The sequence below is a fragment of the Eleginops maclovinus genome, chromosome 13, assembly GCF_036324505.1.
Source record: "Eleginops maclovinus isolate JMC-PN-2008 ecotype Puerto Natales chromosome 13, JC_Emac_rtc_rv5, whole genome shotgun sequence".
NCBI lineage: Eukaryota > Metazoa > Chordata > Actinopteri > Perciformes > Eleginopidae > Eleginops > Eleginops maclovinus.
The window spans coordinates 19,973,224-19,998,506 of NC_086361.1; the positions used below are offsets into that span (position 1 = coordinate 19,973,224).

General features: G+C 42.9%; 1 protein-coding gene across 5 annotated transcripts in view; it reads right to left on the bottom strand.

The window, feature by feature from the left end:
• LOC134874775 (triple functional domain protein-like) overlaps positions 1–25,283 on the bottom strand; it is a 79,797-nt gene that overhangs the window by 26,670 nt on the left and 27,844 nt on the right. For all 5 annotated transcript variants that reach the window (XM_063898944.1, XM_063898943.1, XM_063898942.1 and 2 more), the window contains exons 3-21: positions 23,575–23,649; positions 20,886–21,000; positions 19,276–19,468; positions 16,091–16,195; positions 15,651–15,847; positions 15,250–15,505; positions 13,484–13,606; positions 12,072–12,263; positions 10,301–10,432; positions 9,489–9,719; positions 7,526–7,648; positions 6,426–6,617; positions 5,265–5,434; positions 3,337–3,511; positions 2,397–2,592; positions 811–977; positions 542–661; positions 235–426; positions 1–150 (exon numbers count right to left, since the gene is read on the bottom strand). In XM_063898944.1, the coding sequence (XP_063755014.1) occupies positions 1–150; positions 235–426; positions 542–661; positions 811–977; positions 2,397–2,592; positions 3,337–3,511; positions 5,265–5,434; positions 6,426–6,617; positions 7,526–7,648; positions 9,489–9,719; positions 10,301–10,432; positions 12,072–12,263; positions 13,484–13,606; positions 15,250–15,505; positions 15,651–15,847; positions 16,091–16,195; positions 19,276–19,468; positions 20,886–21,000; positions 23,575–23,649 (3,104 nt within the window). The remainder of the gene's footprint in view (positions 151–234; positions 427–541; positions 662–810; positions 978–2,396; positions 2,593–3,336; positions 3,512–5,264; positions 5,435–6,425; positions 6,618–7,525; positions 7,649–9,488; positions 9,720–10,300; positions 10,433–12,071; positions 12,264–13,483; positions 13,607–15,249; positions 15,506–15,650; positions 15,848–16,090; positions 16,196–19,275; positions 19,469–20,885; positions 21,001–23,574; positions 23,650–25,283) is intronic.

The window sequence follows — 25,283 nt, forward strand, 5'->3', positions numbered from 1 at the left end:
CTTGAGGAAGGCCTCCTTCTGCTCCAGGTGTTTGCTGATCATTGGGCTGACGTGGTCCGTTTCACAGTTGGGTCCCAGTTTGTCGGCTCCTCCGCACCAGTCCTCCTCTCTCTTGTACTCCTGCTCCAGGCTCTCCAAAACACTGCACACCTGAGGGGACACACTCAGTGAGTCTGGGGGAACACACTGGTGGAGATTGTGTGGAAAAGATGAAGTCACATTTGATGCTCCTACCTGTTCAGACGTCTTGTAGAAGGCCACGGAGGCGTTAACCAGCTTGAGTCTGTCCTCCATCTTCAGCATGAGCTGCTGCCAGTGGGACGCCACGCTCTCTGCACAGTCCCTGATCAGGTCCATGTCGTAGTGGTTCGCCTGGAGCAGAGCCTCGGCCTTCTGCTGAACCTGCAGCGCACTCTGGTGGGTTTTCTGCACACAGGGAAGAAATGGAGATGGATGGGGTTAGAATGACCAAAATATCAACCTCCAGACGTTGGATAGAGAACAGGTTAGGGTTAGAAGCTGATGGGGTAAATGAACTCACCTCAATGGCGTGTTGAAACTGTTCGTGTTCCCTCTGCAGCTGCTCAGCCTCCTGCAGGGAGCTGGCTGTTATGAGACCGGCATTCAGCATCGACTCGCCGTTTCGAATCCAACCCAGAACCTTAAAAAAATGAAGAAAGCTGTGTTCAAATTTCACCAATTCCAATGTTATTATTACGGTTTTTTTTTCTGGGTCTCTGCTGCATCTTGGTACACTGAAGTAAAGAAATCTCAGCCTGCAGATGGCGCCTTATCTGAGGTGTCCCTCACCTGTTTGACCTCCGCCTGCAGGTGTCTCAGCTGGACGCACTGCTCCAGGTGTCGCCGGTGCTGCTCGGCTGCCAGGTCCAGTTCTTGCTGCTTCTCGTGGAGAAACTCCAGCAGGTCCTGGACCCGCGTCGCCATGTCCACGTCCCGGTCGCACAGCAGCTCCACGCCTGCAGGAGAAACACACAGCAGGGTTAGATAGAAGATGAGATAATGATGGAAATTGCACAAAAATTACCAAAATATAACTAGAGTAATAAATACAACATGTATATAAATAACAGAGCTAAATAGAAAGTAACATACCTTTTGTGAACAGTTAAATTGCACATTATTTTTAAAATTAAATGCTTCTTTATGTTGGATTAAGTTATAATGCACACTTTTTAATGTATTTTTTATCAGTGTTTTCTCTTCACACGTCAAATACCTCACTCTCTAATGAGTCATCACATTCGCATTAGTCTTACCACCGTAGCTCTTTTATAATAACTGCTCTTTGAATAATATGATCAGCATGTTTCAATCCGCGTGACATGATGTAACCGTGCGCTGTGTGGTTTTACAGAGCACCTATTAGCATGTGAGATCACAGGTGAGTTATTATAGCTGGTGAGTGGGAGCCTCTCATCACAAACACCGAACGCAGCTGACCCGCGACACCTACACTGTATCAATATTAAACTAATGCAGCCAACACAGAGAGACGAGCAGCAGCAGCAGCAGCAGCAGCAGCAGCGAACAGGAGCTGAATCCTGATTAAACCCTAGGCCGCACGATGTGGCGACAAACATCTCTTCACATCTCCGACACACGTTTAAGATTGACTGGCTTATAAAAGCAGTATCACAGGAGGACGGATACAGAACTATAGGACATTTAAAAGCATTTTCTGCCTCGGAAATGATATGAGGAAGTAGTGTGGTGCAGGAATGATTCCTCAAACCCTGAAATGAGTCAGCATTTTACCACCATTGGTTCCCTCATCTCAAAGCAGACTTATTTTTTGGTTAGACTGCTGAAATAAGCTCTGTGTTTAACACAAGCTTAAGAGATTAAAACGCCGTTCTATGACATAAAACACATCAGTAAGTACCCCCCTGGTTAATGTCGAAAGCTTTGATGTGTCATAAAAACGACGGCTGCTAAAAAGTGTCTAAATGAGACTGCTGATGCGTCGAACATTAGCTACCTTTAGCTTAGCGGTGGTGAGGTATAATGTAGTTCCTTTATAGCCTCATGTTGTTTTTTGTGTGCCAATTGCATTAACACTTTATAACTCATAAAGGTGGTGTAAATATGTGGAGATTATTCTGCTAAACAAATCATGTAAGTATCAAAAATGTGTGTTTGCCACAGATCCTATTTTCCAGCAATATTCCAAAATCAGAAGGTAAATCCCACTGCTGTATGACAAGGGACATCATGCAGTTCTTACTTCTGGTTTGGCCTACAGACGACGTCCTCACTGCTACCATTCTTTGTAACAAAGGAAATTCTAATTGAAGGAAAGCTACTAAAAAAACATATCGACTGCTTTGTTTTTGGTTCCTAAATCACAGCACCGACAGCGTTGGAGTCGCACTCACCAGAGGCCTGGACTTCGTTGACGTACTGCAGCAGCTCCTGGCCCTGGTGGATGACGTCGAAGGTGAGGTTGTTCATGGTCAGGGCTTTGTCAGCGTGGTGCTGCAGCCGCTGCTCGGCCAGCGTCAGATCCTCTGTGTCGAAGTCTGTCATCTGACCCGTCAGCTCCTCGTTCCACGACTCCAGGTCCGAGATGATCTGAGGGAGGACAAGCCATTCCACTAGAATGAGGCCACATACGTATGTATCCATAAAGCTGAAAGGATGGTGGATCTATAGTAGCAATAAAATGCGTGTGTAATTTTGCTGCCACTAGAGGGTCTCTAACTCAAAACAATAACAATAGACAGAGTTTTCCAGGATAGGATTCTGTACTTTTCCTCCTCTACAAAACAAATGCACCCTGAGATTGAAGCAGATAAAAATCACTGAATACAGGAATTTATGTTTAAAAAATCGGTGTTTCTCGGAGGACTTGCTGCTGCCACTGACGTTTGCTAATCTTGTTTCTCCGATTATTTTGAATCCAGACCTCCATGGACTAAAAACCCTTTATCCAAATTGAAATATACAATTTTAAACATGTAAACACGTGAGAAAAAGTCAAATTATGACAACCACAATGCTGAAGCGAGCACAAAACAGATACGTGATATTGCAGTTGTTACTTTGAATGAATGCACAGATTTCTTTAGGTTGGAAAAAAGGTTGGAAACATTTGGGACAACAATTCAGCTAAGTATATAAGGTCTTAGGTCTAGTTATTTTACACATTTTAATGCAGAAATGTTCCAAACCGTATAATAACTTTTAGCTTTCTTGGGTAGAGTATGATCGTCACACACAGAGTTTGTAGCACTAAGTTTGCTTCTGGAATCGTCACATTTATTTGGTTAAAATGTCTCAGACACACACGGCCTCTCTCCTCCCGGGCAGACTCACGTCGATGGCGTCCCTCTCGAAGATGCGCAGCTGCAGGAAGAGCTCCAGTTTGATCTTCCTCTCCTGGAAAAGCTCCTCCATCTGAGCCTGGGCCTCGTCCAGCTGCTGCAGCACGCTCTCGATGTGGTTGATGGAGCTGTTGTGCGGCGTCTTGTTGCTGGAGATGGCCGAGTCCCTGCAACACAAATACACAAGCAGCCATAAGGACACGGCGGGGCTCGGTGCCAGGAGATCTGTCAAACTGCAGCGGCCTCAGTGGCTGATTCAGCTGCTATACAGCAACGCAGTACTTTCAATAGAGGAAGCTAAAGTTCATTTGATTTAAATTAATTTCCCCTTTAAAATGTTATTTTTCAATAATAGATTTTGTAGACGAGGCTTATTGTGTTATGATTGCTTTTATAACATATTTGAACTTGTGTACTACAGCGAATCTTTACTACTTATCAGTAAATAGTCTTTAAACAAGTCTAAATATAGTCCCGCACATTATTTAACCATCTGCTCTCATGTTTATTTTTATATAATTGTTTTTTTTCAGCCTTAATCCCAAAGATACTCAGAAAATAAGATTTATTTTCAATATTTGAAAGACATTAGCAGTACTTTCTGCCATGAAAAAATACTATTTACTTTAAATATCACGTGTATTAATCTCGCGTCAATATAACAATATAACTATATTACTTTTATTTAATGATTCAAATGTTTCAATAGCCTCTTTTAACTATCGTTCCGTGCTTTTCATCCTTTGTTATATTTATTAAACACAAGGATTTCCTACTAAAAACATTCCCCCTGACTTCCAGCATTCTAAGGGAGTGTCTGCTATCTGATTTCTGATAAAAGGCACATTGAGTGTGAGAGAGAAGCAGATCATGCACACTCTGATTCATCAATCCGACAGATGCACACATGCATGATGCACCAGGGAGTTCACAGAGAGCAGGACATGAGTAAGCAATGGCGGTCACATTGATCCTGATCGGCTTCAGGTTGATTACTCTGCGTGACAGATGCACGCCCACACCCAACGCACCTCATAAATATACATAAATATAACCTTCACGACGTACCGGTGACTACATGGTACTCATTAAAGGCATTTGCTTTATACGCGAGTCATAGCTCAAAATGAACATTGTTTTATTGATAATCTGTCACTACAACAAGGTGTAGAGATCCAGCCGCCTCCCGGTTAGACGCGTGCTCATAAAATCCGACTTATGTAAGAATCCACAGCGGAGCCAACGCGCCGAGGGAGAGAGACGGATGGAGAGAAGGAGACACACAAAAAAGGGGGGGTGGATGAAGAGGGAGGAAGAGGATGAAGAGGGACTGGAACATCCTCTGGAGTTGGAGAATGAGGGTCATCTGCATCCTCTCCAACACCCCCAACCCATCCTCTCAGCTCTGCCTGTAACGTCTTTTTAAAATCGACTGTTTGTTGCATATATTCACACTCATTTCAAGTCCAATTACGCCTATGTCTAATTGACCCTGCAGTCATAGCTCGAGACAATGAATTTAAACAAGCCAATAATGGAAGTAGACCTAAAATATGCCACGAACGCATCATCACTCCTATCATGAAGGAGTTTTAAGAATTGTTTATGGTCAGTTTTTTGGTTTTTACTGTATTTTTGCTTTGGATTCACATTAGAAGTGAAATTAAGGCTGTATTCACCTTTTTTGTGCTAATTCATAATGTTAGGGTTTGATTCAGTTCCGTTTCTAGTTTTACTGTTACTGTACATAGAAGATTACATCTATAGTTGCATGTGATATTGATAAACACACACATAAACAGTCCCATATAGTGAAATAATGACATGAAGAGCTTCCTTAAACATAAATATAGGTAGACATGGCACTGAATCATTTCTCCTTCTGAACATCAGTGTTTAGTCATGTGTTTCATTCTCTACCTGAGCTGCTGGATGAGATCCTCTCCCTCCTTGATGACGTTGACGGTGACCTGCAGCGTGGTCTGCTGCTGCTGGCTGAAGCGCTTGATCAGATCCTGCACCGCCTCCACCGACTCGGCGTAAACGTCGTCCAGCAGCTCCTTCTGCAGCTCCTCCAGCCACGTCCACAGCTGCGGGACGACATTTGTCAGTACAGTGAAAAATATCTAAATAAATAACATAGGGCACGTTTGATCGGACTGGCGTTGAGGCTCATGCTCAACAATCCCACTTTTGTCGCAGAATACACTCGCTGTGATCACACCCGAACATGCCAACAATCAGTGACACACATTTGCCGTCAATTTACCAACTAAGAAAGCTGTTGAATGACACTCACAGAGGACAGTTCAGATTCTGAATCCCTGGCTTGAATGTTATGTTCAAGCCTTACCTCACCTAACCTGACCCTCACATTAACGCCATCGCCAAACTACCTGTGCACAGTATAGTAGCCTTATCAATACACCAAGCTCCTGTCCAGTCTGCAAGGACATCTTAGTTCTGACTTGTCTTGCAAAAAAAAACCTGAGTGAAAACCCAGCAACAGGAGGCAGGTAAAACTTGAACGAGGGATTACTGAAAGTAAATTACTGCGTCACGGCAGATGATTTCCAGCCAAATTACATCTTGGCTGTCCACTAACAGCTAGATAATTGAATGCTATAACATTTAATTCAATAACTAAATATGGTTACACGGTAAAGAAATTGAGATTAACAGCATCTTACTGGCAATCCGTTGTTAAAAAACTAGCTACAGAAGAATAGCAAAACACAAACACAACTTTAGCATTGTTCTCCTAAATCAGTGCATAAACAAAAAAAGGTGGTTTTGATTCTAATATAAAAGTCCAAGTAATCTGTCAAATATTAAATAAAGTGTCTGTTAACAAAAAGTAAATGAAATAAATAAATCAAAAGTGCTCAGGTGGCTCTTACACCAGGTTTCAAGTGAGGACTTAAAAATGTCCATCTCTTAGTGACTAACCGCATGAAAGCAAAACAACACACACATCACATTTTCTCTGGTAATTAAATTCCTCTTGAGAGCTCTGTGAAAGCTCTCATCCAACAGGCAGCCCACCATCCACTCCAGCGTTACTTCACCCTCCCTGCCCACCTCTTTGACGTGCGTGTGGAAGGCGACAGACATGTCCAGCAGGACTTTGCGCTGCTCCACGCGGCGAACAAAGTCTTGGATTCGGTCTTCGAGCTGGTGGGCGGCCTGGTAGATCTCCTCCGGGTCGCACTCTCCCGTCTGGGCCAGCTGCTCGGCCGCCTCCAGCAGCTTGTCGGCATTAGTGTACGTATTCTGGCCCGGGAACGGAGAGAGAGATTAGCCCAGGGAGACGATAACAATGCAAAGTAAAATATATTCAGGGTGTCGTGAGGAGATAGAGAAAGAGGAGAGGCAGGGAGACATTAAAATCAGGAGATGTGTGCACTGACAGGACACAGGTGAGGACAAGGTGTTATAAAGAGGAAGAGAAAGATGCTACATGGCTAACAGAAAACTACCCCACATTTCTGCAGAGGTAAAAGCAGCAACACTGCAGCAAATCAATTATTCCATAACAACTAACTAAGTTACAAATAAAAGTGCTGCATGTAAAATGCTATTTTGAATTTAAACAAAATGTATTTCAGGTAAAAAAAAAAGTTTGAATTATAACGGAGTGGAGGAATTTATTCCAATGAAATGAATACCATGTGCCTCCAATGTGTATTTAAGAGAATTACATGTATTAGCTCAAGTAAATGTAACCATATTTTTAGCCCAAAAACACCAACAAATTAGAAGGAACTAATACATGATTTGAACCATCATACTAAAGACTCTTTAGTGCAAACAGCTAAAGAGTTAAAGCCACATAGAACATTTTAATGCTAGACTGTACAAAATGTATGTAACAGTATTAGAAGTTCATTCTCTATGAATATATATGTATTTATGATTGAACTCAGCAAGGGAGTGTGTTGTTCTATATTAAATTGAACTTTTATCAATATCTTAAGAGGGATTTTTTTCTACTTATGCATGGTTTTGCTTTAAAACCAAATTCCTTAAAACATGTGACGTTTAGAGGAATAAATTAAATGATGTCATTGGTGATTTGACACTGATTCTACAAGACAAAGATGAACGAAAAGCACCGTCATTATCTACACAGCATCATATTGGCTGGAACCTGGTGGGCAGTGAGAGTGACAGAAGGCTACCTGTGCCACTTCCTCAAAGTCCTCGTGGCGTTTCTGCAGAGCCCGGGCTCGGTGGAGAGACTTCCCCACGCCGGTGTGTTTGCTGAGGAACGCCTCGCCGTGGTTCTCGATCCAGTCCAGCACCTGTGCAGAGAACCCATGAGAAGTGACAGAGATAAAGGAAACAGGTCGACCACAAGGGGGTGCTCTGAGGTTGCCGATAAGCCACTAAGTGTTGACGATAATCGGAAAAGTGTGCAAGAGGAGAGGAACGACAGACAGAACTGCTGATGAGGATTGTACGAGGCGTCGCACCGAGGTCTTTATTTCTCACACTGCTCTCCCCGCACTCTGTCCTTCGCAGCGTTATTGAGCGAACAAAAAAGCATCTGCATGGACATATGACCCAATTCAGTTTCCATGGCAACAGTTGCCATGTCAACACCCTCAGGAATGCCCATGATTTATTTTTTGTTGCATGTCTGTATGACCAAATCGGATTATTTGGTTGTTTTTTTTAAGCCTTTATTTACATTTCAGGCATTCCTCCAAAGCTTTTTTTTTAATGCACGATAAGTGAAGACTCAAATTAATCAAGGACATGTTGATAGGAAACATGGCCGCTGCAAGATGACACCCTCTATTAAGAGGACAATTCTTATAAACGAGTAGCCCACCCTGCTATTTTCTGTGGGCGGACAAGCATTACTGTCCAACCCTCGCATGATGTTCTGAAGAAACTGCTCAGTCCTTGAATTACAACGTGTGCTTGTATACAAACAACATACTTTATATGTGAGCTGCTCTATCAGAATCAGTCGCAGCGACCCAGAAACACATTTTGAGTTGTATACACGAGTTGGAAATTCTTAGCTTTCTGAGCACCCTTCTGTGAAAAAGTCCTTCAAAATATGCAAACAATATTTTAGCCATTGCTATTTTAGGAGTGGGCTCAAGGCTTAATATTCTGGGGGCATATTAGTCCTTGCTTGCCCCCTGTGCCTGAGTGTGTGTGTATTTTCCCAGGGAACACACACACCGCTTGTTGTAATCAAGCCCCCAGGAAGTGTGCCAGACTTTGATAATATATTCGTAGTTTCTAAACTCCAGGTACAACTTCCGTTGTGTCACCCAGACTTTTTCCCATTGACTTACATTGGGAAAGAAACGTCTGTAAATCGTTGGATTTTTTTTTTAAACGAAATAAACTACCCAGTATGAACCCTTTTATAGCCAATATTAAAAAAAAGTAGGTCCTTAAAGTTGTAAAATGCACTAAAAGCTGAATCCAGATTCATTCTACTGAGCCGAAGTGGAAGATTGGGGGCGGGGCTTAAGGGAAAACTTAACTGCGCATGCTCTATTCTCTCCACAGCCGGGCCTGATGGGTAATTTGTGATGTTTTGCTCTCGACAATCTCAGGGCATTTTTGTCTTCATGCGCCAATGAGCAGCTCTCATAGGATGAACAAACCCGCCTCCAACACTGTATCCAGTTCTTATTATGCATCCATGGTTGTAATGCTTCTGCCGTTACGTTGCTCCTTTCGTTGCTCGTCATGGTACTTTTAAAAGCTTCAACGTTGTATTTATTATCTGAATTTGGCGATAATATTTGAATATTCTGAAAGCCAATACTTTATTCTCATTTGAGATTAGATAAAGACCAGCTGTCACGGACCCTGATGTCTTACTATCATCCTGTCACTCATTGTGTCAGGGAGGCGGGCTGATGAGAGCGAGAGGAGACAGTGATCGCTGAAGTTGGCCCTGTCTTAACAAGCTTCAAAAATGTATTTGTGGTCTGAGTAAACACTTCTTAAAGACCTCAAAATATCCAAAAGAAATGTTCACATAAATGCACGATTATCTCAGAATGCGTCGTTGCGACATCCGACACATATACAGTGTATCTGTGTGTGTGTGTGTGTGTGTGTGTGTGTGTGTGTGTGTGTGTGTGTGTGTGTGTGTGTGTGTGTGTGTACCTGTTGCACGTCCTGCTGAAAAACACAGAGCTGCAGACGCTGGTGCAGCCTCACTTTGCGGTGTTGCCAGATGTTCTCCAACTGTCTCTGGTGATGCAGCACCTCGTGGATGATATCCAGGACGTGGTGCACGGCCTTGGAGTAGTTCGCCGACGCCGTCAGCGAATCAGCGCTGCCCGGGGTCAGAGGTCGCTGCAGTTTGTCCAGCAGGGCTTTGCCATCCTGGCTCACCTGAAGAACAGACAGACATCATGCGTCACAAGAGAAATGCACAAGAATGGAAAGAAACGGGCCTTAATGTGTTTCGTTTTCACCTAAAAATACATGTATAGCAACAGCCAGCAGACAGTGTGTATAACTACCTGTGAAAGCACACACTTTTGGGGTTTTAATGGGAACGTAAAAAGGGAATTGATAATTCGAAAAAGCCACAAATGAGGAATTGGTGAAACACACGATGAAACATTTTTAGACTGTACAGATGCAACTCATTCAATATTGTCAGTAAAAGTAATTAAATGTGAGGTACAGAGTTGTACAGTGTAGACTTAAGCTTTCATTTTCACTTAATCCTACGAACCGAATCTAATTCTACCCCAAATAATATGAGAGCTGCATTTTCCCATATTTCTAAAGTTTAGCTCCCACTAGGGAAAAGCTTGCACAGTTGCGAAGTATGTGAATAACCTATTTCTGACTTGAGTAAGTGTATTAAACAACCTAAACAACAAGCATTTTGATGAGTTGGAATGCTATTTTCTTCTCTTAATCTCAATGCTCGTTAATATATGCAGAAGTGGAGTGTGTTTTACCTCGGAGTAGGCAGCAGTGATGTGTTCGTACAGGCCTTGGTGGTGGTGGATGGCATCTTCGAGGTCTTGAAGCTCCGAGGGCAAATCCACCTCGCCGCACGCTTTGCACCACGAGTCCACGTTACTCATGTACTGCAGGGGGACAAACGCACGCTTTAATTCACACAGACTGAGATGCAAAGCGCTTCACATGAGACGGAGTACATCCAGCTGCTCTTCCCAGGAGTCACATGGAAGTCAGACGTGCAGGAGTGTACAAGACGTAGCCTGAGGAGAATTTTTTATACTATTACTCAGCTTTAAGATGCACAAATGTCCATATGTATGAGCTGTACTTAAAGCTTTTACAGGACGATTAAATATGTGCTGTTCAGAGCCTGTGGTGACTTCCTAGAACTTGTAGCACACCCCTGTGGGAGCGAAGGAAAACAATCAGCAGAGCTACACTCAAAGAAAATGTACAAGCGAGCTCATTACTCCCTTTAAAACATCCCTCTAGTTGGAATAAAAAAGCACAACAACAAAATATCAAATGAGCTTCTTAGTTTGTGTAGGAGGATAGTTTAAGGTAGCCTCTTGGGGAGGGGGAAAGAAAAGCTGTTTCTATTTCAGCTCACAAACATAAAAGGCTGGTGTGATGACGGCAATATTCCAGGTCGGAAAAAGTCGTACCACCCATGTTCCCGAGTTCTGCTCATGTTTCCCTTTGCAGGCCATGAATCGTTTCCATAGTGGCTCTGCTAATGAGCACAGACGGAAATAACAGCCAGATAACAAACGGCGTACTTATATGTTGCAACTGTGAATGTAAATATATGATAATGCATGCATGTGTTAGGCTTTGTAGATTTAATGAGGCCGGGTGGGTGTTGTACAAGCAAGTGTGTGCATCCATTACGATGGTGAAGGTCAACACCTTGGCTCGTTCCAGAGGGACGTTAACGTGGGTTTTATTCCCACTGTACCTGACTTTATGGACTTGTTTCATTTGGGGATATATGCTTATCTGCTTAGGTTGTACTAAGAATTGAACAAACATATAATGTGATAATTAATGAGCCTCAGACATGTTGGTCAGGGCTGGACATTCTTCACTATTGTTGCTAACTTGGAGACCTTTCATCTGTGTAAAGCTAAAGCCATTATCAATCAGTAATCCAGAGACAATGTATTGGCACAAGAATTATTCAAAGGAAAATATTCAAGACATTATCTGGTTCCATCCTCTGATTATTATTATTGCGCTTATTTGCCATAAATGATTGATCGTTTAGTTAAGAATGGTTATTAATACAAACCAGCCATTTGAAGATGTCTGCTTGGGTGAATGGAATTGTAAGTTTGTCCAAATGTTCATGTTTTATGACATTTCAAAGATCCAAATATTTATTCATTGACTAAATATTCAGCGGATGAATCTGTGACTCAAGTAATCTTTAGTTGCAGCTGTAGATCTGTTTGGATGCTTGTGTGGTTCTGACCTGGTCACATTTCTAGGAAGTTAAAGCTAATATTAAGTCAATGGACACTAAATCATCTTATAAGTTATTTATAAAGTTAGTTGTCCTAAATCTGAAGACTTCCTGTAGTGCTTCATCCTAAATGATAAGAAAATAAATATATCTCTCAGTTTTAAAATCCAGCTATTTGAAAATATCCCCCTTAAGAGATTTTAAGATGAATTATTGTAACTATTACCCAGATAACGATCTATAAAACACTCTTTAGTGGCAGCTGTGTATCTGTTTTGATGCTTGTGTTTCTGCCTCACCTGGTCACACTTCTGATGGAAGTTGGCCGACATCTCCAGCAGCGTGCTGCGTTCGTCCAGCGCCGCGGCGAAGGCCTTCCACTCCTGCTCCAGCTGGCCCGAGATCTGCTTGATCTGCTGGGAGGCGTAGTGACCCGACTCCAGCAGCCGGTTGCCCACTGACATGATGCGGTTTATGTTCACGTACACGTTCTGCACAGCAGGGGGGGAAGAGACGGGTTAATCAAAGGGGACGAAGGTAGGTAGTAAAGATAAGATACGCTTAAGGAAATAGTTAATTAAGCGCCGTAAGTAAAAGAGAAGAATAGATTTTAAATTCACACAGTAGTTTTCTCATCTTAAAGGTCTCCTATTGTGCTATATTTCAACAATATATTGGAGGGCAACATCTTTAAAAAACATGTCTGTGAAGTGTTTTGCTCAACATACCAAACACATCCCCCATTGTAGCATGCCTCATCCCCCTCTATGTCAGCCCTGTTCCTGAAGTGCTGATTCTGTGACTGTCGCTTTAAATCTGAGCTGAGCTGAAGCTGGCCACGCCCCTTTGGAGCATCATGATCTCTCAGAAACTCAACTAAACGCTGCCGTGATTAAACGCCACATTATTTCTGAAACACTTCTCAGTGTTTACTAGAACAGAGACATTATATGTATTATATTTACAACAACTCTGTCCCTCCTGCAGACATCCTGCACAGAGACACAGAGGTGCTGCAGAGGGGATTCAACTCGTGACTGTATATGGGGGACGATAGGTTGGGACGTGTCACGTGGGGGGAACGTTGCCAGGAGATCAATGTAAAGCCAGCCCACATTTCGCTTATGACGTCATTTCGGCAGCAAATCTGGATCAGCTCGTTTGTACCCCCGTTTTTAGAGATGTGGGTAAGGAGGAAAAGAGAGAGGGTTGTATCTTCTGACACTTTGTGAGTCTCCTTACACACCGGGGACACATATTTATGTATAAAAGACAGCAAAAAGTGCCTTTTGCATAATAGGGGACCTTTAAATTCACACTGTAGTTTCTCATCTAGAAGCTCTAGCAGCTCCATTGATTCCTTCTATCAGTGGTTTAATACTGGTTATGTAATGCAGGCTGTGGATAAAGAATAGTATTACTTAGAGCCTGGCTGCTAATAAGAGGAAAATGTGTGTGTGCACAGAAGCATAGGCTGCTCCAAACAAACACTCACACACAGTACTAGAGGTTAGTGCTAAGTGCAATAACTGTATGATTACAGAGTGCGGGGCACAGCCTTAATAGTCCGAGTGGGCGGGAAAGCGTCACCTCCCGCTGTGTGTGTGTGTGTGTGTGTGTGTGTGTGTGTGTGTGTGTGTGTGTGTGTGTGTGTGTGTGTGTGTGTGTGTGTGTGTGTGTGTGTGTGTGTGTGTGTGTGTGTACATCTTACCATGCAGTTCATAGCGAAGTGGTTGTGCTGGGTTTGCAGCTCTATAGCGTGGGGGTGGTTGTTGCCAATCTCTGTGTAGCCTGCCAGGAACAGACCCTTGTTGTGCATGATCCAGTCAAACATCTAAAAGAACGGGGAATGACAGGAAGAGAAAGGACATGTGAGCCAAATGGAAACACAAGTTACGGGATCAACATTAACCTTCACTGCAAACAGCCGGTGAAGACAAACACCCGGCACTTAGATCAGTTTGTGTCTGTGTGTGTGTAGTGCTGCGGAGAGTTGTCATCTTTCCAGGCCAGATACAGAGAAATGGACTGCCTCTATTAAGAGTATCCTCTCAGGCTCTCCTTGAGAACAAACTCGTGGCCTATGGTGTCCTAGCAACAAGCTCCTACGACTGCAGTGTATCCAAGACTGCAGCTCGCTCGCTCCCTCTCTCTCTGTTGCTGCAACCTGCTTTTTTTTTTTTATTCTACTTACTCAAACATGGATCTGTGAATTTCTCTCTCCCTCTGTCTCTTTCTATTCTGTGCTGCAGCTGTCATCACCTGAGCCGTCTGGGAGGCAGCCAGAGAAGGTGGCTTTGAAGCTGAAGCAGCTCTCCTCCATCTTCCTGGCTGTCACCGTGGGATGTGGTGCCAGGGTGCAGTTGCTCAGATTCTACCTCCTGTTTCATTCCAGAAATAAAAGTTTAAGCCACTTTTAAAGCTCGCAATATATCATGTCTTGAGCCACCGGGGGTTTGTCATTCGAAAGCAATATAGTGTGTCATTTAATGCAGCTTCTCGTGGTTAGGATGACATCGTTATTTATCGTTCAGGAGGATTTTCCCTGGAGCCGAACTATCTGCAGAGGTATGCTCCTCTCCGAAACAAATTGACCCGATGATTAAAAGTGAAAACCTTGGCCCCGGCCGTGGCGCAACTGGCTGGGGCACCTGCACCGTACGCCGGCGACCCGGGTTCGATTCCCGACCCGTGGTCCTTTCCGGATCCCACCCCGACTCTCTCTCCCACTTTCCTGTCACTCTCCACTGTCCTATCCGATTAAAGGCAAAACAAATTTTTTGTCTTTGATAACTAAAGATCCAGACGTTCAGGAGGTTATAACTCTAAGCCGAAATACCTTCAGAGGTCTACTCCTTCTAAATCAAACCTACAATCTGACTAAAACCTTTAAACACTCTGAATAAAGCAGTTTCATGTTTAAAATCAGTGTTTTTTTAAGAAGGTTTGGTTAGCATGGTCGTCTGTAAACGTACAATCAAGAGATCCAATGATTAAAACCTGACTGGTTAAAATATATAGTTAAAAACAATTAAGAATCAAGAAGTGTGTCATATAATGGGGACTTAAAACTGGATAAAAAGTGCATTTACAGCTTCTGGTATGCAACTGTAACGCTTGTTCAAAGAGGATACGTCACCATTACAGCCGACAAAATGAAACAGATCGTTGACAATGATGGATCTAAATAGAGTTTGAAACATTTGGGATGATGTAGAGACTCAACGTAGCACAAAATCTTACATAAGCTTAGTATTTTTTAGACATTTAATGCATAAATGCTCCATATTATATCTTTAAAAGGCCAAAATAAAGGGCGTTGTGTTCTCCATACGCAGCGTAAATCAATGCCCTCTCTGTGGGTGTAATGAAGTTTCTGTTTTTATTGGCAGTTCCTCTCAGTGATCTCCAGCTGAGGTTATGGATTATTGCTACACCACTGCACATGCTGTATGACACCACTCCCTCTCCACCGACCTTCTCTGCATCCTGCTCGAACAGGCGCAGCTGGAAGCACTGATCCAGCTGCAGCTTGCGGACGTGCCAGGCCTGGTGGAGTTGCTGTCGCGTGGAGTGCAGTTTGTCCAGCAGCTGGGTGATGCGCGGCACCAGGCCCTGCGTGTCGGCGTTACACATCCCGCCTCCGCCACCGCCGCCGCTGTTCCCCCCGCTGCCGCCACTGCTGCCGTTACGGTTGGAGAAGGACTCGCTGCTCTGGATTCTCTGGAGCAACCTGGAGTTCAAGAAGAGATAAGAAATATTTCACAGAGACAAATCTGTACAGTATTAGGACGAAGAAGGTCATACTGGCTTTTAGCTTTCATCTTCAGTCATATATCAAACAGAAAGCAAACCCCTCTGTATTCCCACATGCTTACCTCTGCCCCTCAGTGTCCAGCTCCTCTATCGGAGCTTTGATGACCTTCTTCTTCAGCGTGGCGTGTTCTTCGATCATCCGCCGGGCTCCTTCCAGATCTTGGGGGAAGTCTTTCCTCGACACTGTTTCCTGCATCTCCTCTAGACGAGCCAGCATCTGAGTGGCGTGACCGGAGAACTCCTCGAACGCCACGCGCACCTGCATTGAAAACACAGCAACAGTAGTGAGATACAAACGTCACAGAACCAGACGAATTTAAGCTAACAGCTAAAGAGTGCTGCTAATAATAAGACTAACCCTTCTACTGCTAGTAAAGCAATTCATGCAGTTGTTTTCAAGCCATGATTATTGAGTAAGGCACTTCATTAACTGCATGTCAAAGGACTTTCAAGATGGATTTATGGATCGGGCTTGATTGACAGGATGGAGGACCAATCTCACCTCTATCCACTCCTCATGGTTGTAGTCCAGGCTGCCGTCGAAGTCCGACGTCAGCTGGGAGGGGTCCACGACCTTCGTAAGACCCTCTAATGACACCATGGTGGTCTAGGGAGCCAGGGTGGAGGAAAATGAGTCAAGATAGGGAGCGAGAGGAGGATTTAAATAGGTGTTTAAAAGGATTATTTCAGTTAATTAGGTGCAGAATGCTTCTAATCTCTCCTCGTTTTGCCTTCTGAGGTTTTTTTATTTAGGAAGGCAAGACATGACCAACCCCGAGTTTCTAAAATAAAGCAGCTTAAGATTTGTTAATGAGTTGTAGGGATGTAATTTAAGGTAAAGCTCTGTAATGAATAGCTGAATACATCCACGGTGTGATTATATTTGATCCTGTTTATTCAACACGCTGCAGCTTCACAACTTAAAAAGGAGCCACTTGAAAATAAATCCTTTTGAAACGTCCACATCTATCACAGTTCGACATAATGTGACGTCATACGCTTTGATCGCCTGGTCATCTTTTACTTTAGAGTTCAATCAAATCCTCTCCGTGCAACAAGTGCATATCACAATACCAGTTCAGAGATACAGTAAGGAAATGTCTCCCTGTTTGGTTTCGGTGCCTCTGTGTTTCTGTTGAGCCACCTCCGCACAACACCCCCACACACATGGCCAAAGACGGATGGAGAAGGAGCGATAGTGAGCCAAACAACGCAGAAACACTCTGTTGTCCTTGGGTAAGCTAAGTGGCTCTTGCCAGGGGGAGAACACTGATATTGCGATGTTTGCTATTGTTTATTTGAAGTGAATTGATTCTGTACTGTGTTGAATGGTGAGAGGGAGGATCGGTCGGGGCTCTTGGGTACCGTTGTTCCCCCCGCAGAACCGAGGAGCGATTCATCAACAACCCAAATCGAGGCTGCAGACTGCCTGCGCTTCGTCTCGTTGCTTCCTTTTATCCCGAGCAGATTCGACAGAGAGGAGCATTTCATTTCAGCAAGCTGGGAGGGAAGATTCTTCAACACGCAAATGTAAACCCGGTCGCATGAGGGGTTGAAAAGGCTGGCATTAAGAGTACCTAACTGGCTTTGGGTTTATTTGTGTGATGTATATTTGATCTGGGCATTTATTTATGGATTGTCTATTACCATCATTATGTTTTTTAATCTTTTTTTTTAAAATTAATTAATTTTGTTCTATATTTTTAAATTGTATTTGATTATCATAATTATTATTATTTATTTTCTCTGTTGTATGTTTGTTTGAACATCGGGGTATACCACCTGCAGTGGGTGAGGGGTGGGATTGGAAATGTTTTTGTCATGAATATTGGGTTTTGTTGTGAAAAATTGGAAAATAAAAGGTGTGATAAAAAAGCTTGTACCTGATTGGTGTGTGAATACTGGATTGCATCACCCTATTTTACTCAGGCGTGGAACATTTTGCACACATAGTAGTCCTAGCAACTATTAAATGCAATTAAATAACGCAAGATAAAAGAACGCCTTTTGCATACAACCTACAGAAATGATAATAAATGTACAATATGATGCAGTGCAATCAATGCGAGTGTGTCACTGCACGGCTGCTCATGGATAACTAACCTGCCCTTTGGCGTCTGCCTATAATTCCTCTCACATAATCAATATGGTGTCAGCAGACCACAATGGACGTGTGTGTGTGTGTGTGGGCATGTGAACAATCAGTTTCCACACGGCTGCCTCTACTCACACTGAACGTATCAGAAGCACAATGTACGCCAGAGTCCAGGAACATCCTGTACGGAGCAACAGGGCTCCACCTGCGCTACAGTATGGGGGTTTGTCTCATTAGGATGAAGGATAAGCTGATCATTATCACGGCGAGCACATCAAACAGAGAAGGCGGGAAAGCGTTACCCGCTCCTCATTAGAGTGCATTTAGGAAAACAGGGCTTCGAACATCACGTAAAGGAAGCTTCACCACTTCAAAAGCCCTGATTAGCCCGTGCTGGGGTTTGTTTGGTGCACTGCTTCACACTTAGCTCAACCTCAGTCAGAACAAGGGAATAAGCATGTTGTTGTGAGTATATCATTTAATTAGCTGTGAAACGGGGGTGGGGGGGTTTGAAACAGCTTCATGATCCTCAGTTTCAGGGCTGAGTGTGAGGCAGCAGCAGCAGGGACAGACACATAACAAAATGTGCTGACAATGAACAGCTCAGCTGACTGCAGCTGTCGTTATGACAACTCAGCTGACAGCGAATTAAGGGATAGCTCATTTTTTTTAAATTGGCCAGTATAGAATTGAGTCACTTGGTATCTCCGGGGTTATTGCAGTTGTCATTGCTAAAAATCTACATTTACCAAGTCCTTTCTCGCTTTAGCTTCACATTATTACATAACAGAACCCGTTACACTAGCCACACTTAACTCTTCTCTGGTTAAACCTCACTCACATTAAGAGCCTTTTGTTGTCATGCATGGCACTCATCAGTCCGCTAAACATTTTGACAATCCGAAACAAAAAGGCATTTATTTCATTTAATTGTTGCTTCAAGCAGCATTTCTACAGCTTCAGATGAATCCACAGAGCAGAGATGAGGTTCAAATAAACTGTGATCGTTAAGAATCTGAACATTTTCCCCCTCCTACCTCGAATTCCCTCCTACTGGGCTACTGCAATAGACTCTTCTCGCTTTAGCTTCACATCATTACATAATAAAAGCCATTCACTGTATATAGCCGTAACTGCAGCGGTTAATGCTTCTCTGGTTTCAACCTCAATCACATTATGAGCCTTTTGTTGTCATGCATGGCACAGTCAACATAATGACGATCCGAATATGTTGCTTCTGACAGCGTTTTTGCAGCCTCAGATGAATCCATAGAGCAGAGAGGACGTTAAATAAACTGTAATCAGTAAGAATCCGAAACATTTTCCCCCTCTTACCGGGTTATTGCAATAGTCATTACAGCATGCTAAAGATCTACTGTAACCAAGTCTCTCCTCGCTTCAGCTTCACATCATTACATAATAAAAGCCATTACCCTATATAGCCGTGGTTAATTCTTCTCTGGTTTGAACTCCAATCACATTATGAGCCTTTTGTTGTCATGCATGGGACACCTCAGATGAATCCATCGAGCAGAGAGGATGTTAAATAAACTGTTCTCGTTATGAATCTGAACATTTTCCCCCCCTCCTACCTCGAATTCGAACTTGGAGCTGCCGAAGTTAGTCCTCTGCTTCTGCCAGAAGTTGTCTGGTTTGATGATGAGGGCGACGTGGATGCAGGACGGGAAGGACTCCTGCAGGATCTTCAGCAGAGGCTTGATGCTGTCCCACTTGGAGCCGCGCATATCAACGATGACCGTGAAGCCATGTTTACACACCTCCTCGCTGGAGATGTATGGAGGTCGGCGGGAGTGGGTGGAATTAAAAGAGACGAGAGGGGAGGGAGGGATGTGAGGGAGGGGCGGTGGGAGATTGGAGAGGAGTGTAATCCAGAGAGAGGGGAGACAGATGACAGGCGTGGGAAAGGGATGAGAGAGGGATGACAAGAGGGAGAAAGAGATTGGAAGAGAGGAATCAAAACAAACAAGTGAGATGACGCATTTTCTATATGGTGAGACGCCTACGCAGCAAACACACATCCCACACACCCGCCCACACACACACACACACACACACACACACACACACCCACCCACACAGAAATCTGTGACAAATGAGTCACAGGAATGTAAAAAATACAAATCAGCACATTTTTACATCAGCAGCCTCGTCTCTCTGTGGTTATTACACAACCTTACACCCCTGAAATCTGCAGAACAACTTCAGGATATTAGGAGCAATACTATCTCAACGCTTGTGTGACTACTTTTTAAAAACCTAGAGTACTTCTTCTCCTTTTAAGCGATGAGAAATAAGCTGTTAAACCTAAATATCCTCTTCATATTCTGTGAATTCCTCCATCCTTTTCCAAACCTCTCCCTCTTTTGACAGTCTGTCAGAGGATCTCCAGCGTGCAGCAGTGTGCAGATGTTCCCCAAAATAGAACACTTCTAATCACCGGAAAACCTCACCGTTGAAGGAGCTTACACAAATATGCAAATCATGACACGATGACAGAGGGCTACGAATGCCTAAAGGACATTTCAAAAAGTCAGAGAATTACACAGAGGTGGTGACTTCAAATGGAGAGGCGAGCAGACGGAGAGAGACAGAGGCGGCGAACGACAGATGGAGGGGAGGAGAGGAGCGGCAGATTAAAGAGGAGTAAACATCTTGAGGGGAGAGATGTTTTACCTGCGAGGTGAGGAGCCTATCTTCCTCCGTATCTGCTGCTGCTGCTGCACTGCCTCGGCTACTGCGACACTTTGTTTTGCTTTCACACATACACACCCGTTCGCTCACACACACCTCCTCACGCATGCGCTCTCCGTCTCCGTGAGTTTCAATCCTCTCTCTCTCTCTCTCTCTCTAATGATCCCTCCTCCCTTCCATCAGTTGTTTTCTAATACATCCCTCTCTGAGCTCAGGCTTTCCCTCTCAGCATCTCTCTGTGTTTTCTAGAACTGGTTTTTTTTGGCAGAGACGAAGCTGCAGCAGGCTAACTGCTCTTGAATTATTTCTCCCTCCATCACATGTCAGCTGCCCTCACGTGTTCGCTTACGGAGCTCCGGGTGTTTAGCTTCGTATTGAGGCATTGCTTCTCCTAGTGCTAGTGTGGAGAATAGACACACACACATGAATATGCTCTACTTACACACTCACACACAAAGCAACAACAAAAAAAACGTGTTAAATGTGTCACCTGGGGATGCCGGCGAGGTAAGCGATCAGTCTCCGCAGGTCGTCCGTTCGTATTCTGTCGTGGTTGCTGCGTGATGGAAACGTTAACACCGGACCACCGCGTCTGTCTCTGCCACCTGAGGCGTATCACACACACACACACACACACACACGCACTTCAATACCGACATGACATGCCTACTTCCATAGGACACATTGACATCTTGATAAGGGTTGGGGAACCAGTAGCCCTCTAATTGGTAGACGGCCGTTATAATCATAATATATTTTACTTGGCGGCACCTTTCAAGACAACCAAGGACACTTTACGATGCATATAAGAAATACTCTATAGGTAAAAACAGCTAATTATAACATGCATACAGGTCAGACAGAAAATAGACATTATTTAAGGACGTGAAGGGACAGGAGAGTAGCATTTAAGTCAGCAAAACCAGATGATTAATGCTGATTGAGTAGGCTATTCTGAACAGGTTTGAATGTAAAAGACCGAGCATGTGCTGTACGTGTTCCTGGCAACTGCTGGTAAAATCTAACTAAAAAAACATCACTTTGACATCCTGGATGTGTTTTATACCCATTATTTTATGCTGTCAAGGTAAGCCTTTGTACAGCCAATGAGCTGAGTGGTCACTAAATCAGCAGAGAGAATAAAAGGCATCATAGTAACAAGTTAGCTAATCCAACAAATGAGTGATGGGCTCGGGATGCTGAGCCTGCTGAATCAAAGCGCTCTTGGCAACAGAGTTACAATTGATTTGAATTACTATGTGCTCTGCTCGAAGCTCTGCTAATGGGAGCACTTCAGCAATAAGGCAGATTGACATTAAAAATGGTAAAAATCGCCCAAAAAGCAACGAAAAAGACACATTTATATAACAATAATAAACTGGAGCTGAGAAATATTTTAAGAAACAATTAAAATAAAACATTAAATAGATTTTACTTAAAAAAAACCTTATTTTCAAAGTTCGTAGTAAAAAAAATATGAATTTATAAAGTAACTAATTTAAAGCAACACTAAAAGAGCAAAGTTCAAGTACCTCCGTGTGTGTGTGTGTGTGTGCGTGTGTGTGTGTGTGTGTCAAGTTGAACGTTATGTAATTAAATCATCCAATAAAAATGAAATCATACATATTTTGTACAAAGTAATTATTTGGCTTCTTAGAGAGCCGCTCCGCTCACGTGGGAACATGTAAACACGAGTTCAGTCGGGTTGCCGTGCGCCTGCAGGCCCAAACCCGGCCGCTCAGAGGGAGAGAAAGAGCGCTCACGTGGCCAAACAGTGAGGGTCAACACGTCCCAATTATTAAAGGAGCCACACTGGAGGGTAATAGGCTTAACTCATTTACCCTCCTTTTCACCGGCAGTCCCTCCATTTTCAAAGCCAATTACTCCGCCGGCGACTACTATGGGATGCGGCAGCTGAGAGAGAGAGAGAGTAAGTCATCTCCATGGCAACAACGCCGCGCTGTCTCTCAATTTTTTTTCCCCGTGTGATTGTCGGAGTCACTCTCCTCGTCGTTGTGACCTCCTCGGCGCACATCACACAGTAATTACCATATCATTCGCTTTGTTGTTCTTTCAGTCGTGCGAGCGTTTGTTTCCATCGGTACGCACACACACACACAAACACACACTGGTGGAAAGTCTGTATATTTATAGTGTAACCAATATATATACTCTATAGATATATATCCTTCATTATTTATATGCATATATTCACTGTTTTATCTTATTTAAAATAATGAATTCAAGTAGAAATTTCAGTTACTTTTGAGCATTTTCTTTTAGAGCCACTATACTTCTACTCCACCTCAATCCAACTAGATCTACATCTTTTATATTTTAACACAGAAAAATAAACTACAAACTTTTAAACTTAGATGTTTTAATGTCTATTCAATTATCCAAAATTATATTTAACAATCATTGGGTTGACAAAAAATGAATATGCTGGAATTATTCTTATTGTTTCATTTAGTTATTTTTAATCCAAGAATATTCCACAGTTCCAGCTTCTCAAATGTGAAGATTTCTTGCTTTTCATTTGAAATATTTATGGTTTTCCTCTGTAATAAGTACTTAAATACTCCTCACACTTTTACTTTAGTACCATTGTTCATTTATAATTGTGTATTTTTACATTGCAGTATTAGTACTTTCACTTAAGTAAAGGATCTGAACACTTCTTCCATCACTGTCTCACACACACATATGCACCAGCTGAATTACACTTGTGTGTGTTAGCAGCAAATAATCCTGCTGGATGTTCTTGGCCGTCCATATCACCGGATCGGCCTCCTGTGAGTTTTCCCTGGAATGACTTTTGTGTGTGTGTGTGTGTGTGTGTGTGTGTGTGTGTGTGTGTGTGTGTGTGTGTGTCAGACATGGTTAAGCTTCCCTCAGAGGGGTCAAAGACACAGCTGTAGCTTAGTGTATTCTCCAGTCCTGCTGATATTGACTAAACAAAGGCTGCCTGTGTGTGTCAGTGTGTGTGTTCTGAGTCGTCTGATGGTCAAGATGGTCAAGGGTTAAGTGTCTGGGCCTCAGTCTGACCTTGTGAGTGTTTGCAGGCAGAGTGCATGGGTTATTTTAAGAGGGAGGGAGGGAGAGAGGACTTTATGTTGTCTAGCACGCTCAAACAATGGAGGTTTTTGACTTTATAAACACCATCAAAATAATCTTACCCGACAAAAAGGCGACTTTTTCTTTGAGGATGGACAGAACCTCCATTGCTCTCATCTCCTCATTTCTCCTGAAACCTGGATAGGGAGAAGGGAGAGAGAAAGAGAAGCGTTTGAATGGAGTATTAAACGGTGTGTATCAGCCACGACTTCATTTTCCTCGACGGCTGATTAATCGAGACAGAGCGCAGTTTGTCCACTCGTAATCCGTGGCTTTAAAACTCAGAGGATTTACTCCAATTTTGGATTGCATGAATCATGAGGAAAAAGTCAGTAAGTTTCGCTCACACACACACCCACACCCACACACACACACACACACCCAGAGGAAGCACTGAGTCTGTGGTTGGAGAAACAGTAGCGGTGAGACAAAGTGAGGCCAAACGGAGGGAAGTTGAAGAAAAACAAAGAGCTGTTGTAGGTCCTGCTCTGACAGAGGTGAAATGGGGTGAGGCGATATTAATTCCTTTATGTCACTTCAGTTCCCGTCAACTAAGATTAAAGCAAACCACTTTTAAAAAACAGTAGACTGTGTGCTCCAGGGAGGAAGCTGGAGGTCAATCTGAACATTAGTATTGCCCTGGTAGCATCACATTTTGATTTGATTATGATTATTATGGAAAAAAATAACCTTCATCAAAAATGGACGAACAACTTTGGGTTTTTAAGGGGAGATTTCACAAGCTAACATTTAGTCATTTAAAAACTATGACACATTCGCATGGCTTTGACTAAGCTTTGACTCTTTTTACTAAGCTTTCAGCATGTATAAATATACAATCTACAAGTTGGAAAGGTCCAGTTAGAACAGCATGCAAGAGTGCAAGAGTAAACGCAACCAACCAAAAAAAAAGAAAACTAGCGAGCTTAAAAATCGCAAAACGTGTTAGCTTGTTTGCACCGCATACGTACATTCAGCTATCTAATCAATAACCCAATTACATAAATGAAAAACATCATGAAATACGTAACCAAAGTACAAAATTGCTAAATATTTGTAAGTGTTAGGACTCAAAATAAGAGTTCAATTGAGACTAATAATTCTAATGTAAGCTAACATGCTAACACACAGATGTTAAGCCGGTATCATTTTAAGCAACCTATGTTAATGTGTAATTTCTTAGTCTGCAAGAGGCAGAAAGGGTGTTAATCTGGCCTTCAACCACAACTGGACACTTCGAGCTGATGATGGCATTAGACAAAAAACCTTTGTCTAAATTCAATTGAATCTTGCGAGGGTATGTGATTGCCATGAATACATTTTTATGGCAATATATTTCGATAGTTGTTAAGATATTTTACACAAACCCACCAATGTAAACCTCATGATGGCAAGACAAGTAGAAATCAAGCTCAATCCGTCCAACAGTTGTTGAGATATTGTATACAAAACCCACCGAGCAGCAGAGATGCTTTCCATTGAGCCATGCGTCTACCATGATTAAAAGGGATTACCCTATTTGATCATTTGTATTAAAAAAGTACGTACATCCTTGCTATTGTCAACTACCAGTTTAGAAAATGACACAATTCAGCTTTCAAAAGTGAAATTCTAGACAAACCACAGTGAGAAAATGTTCAAAATGCACTTTTTAAAAAGAGGGCTAACAATCTGCCGGCTGACAGAAATGAAAATACCACAGCTCCCAGTTCAACGGTACTTTGCCTCCTCTTAGACCTAAACTCTGACATTTTCCTATAAAAAAAAGTCT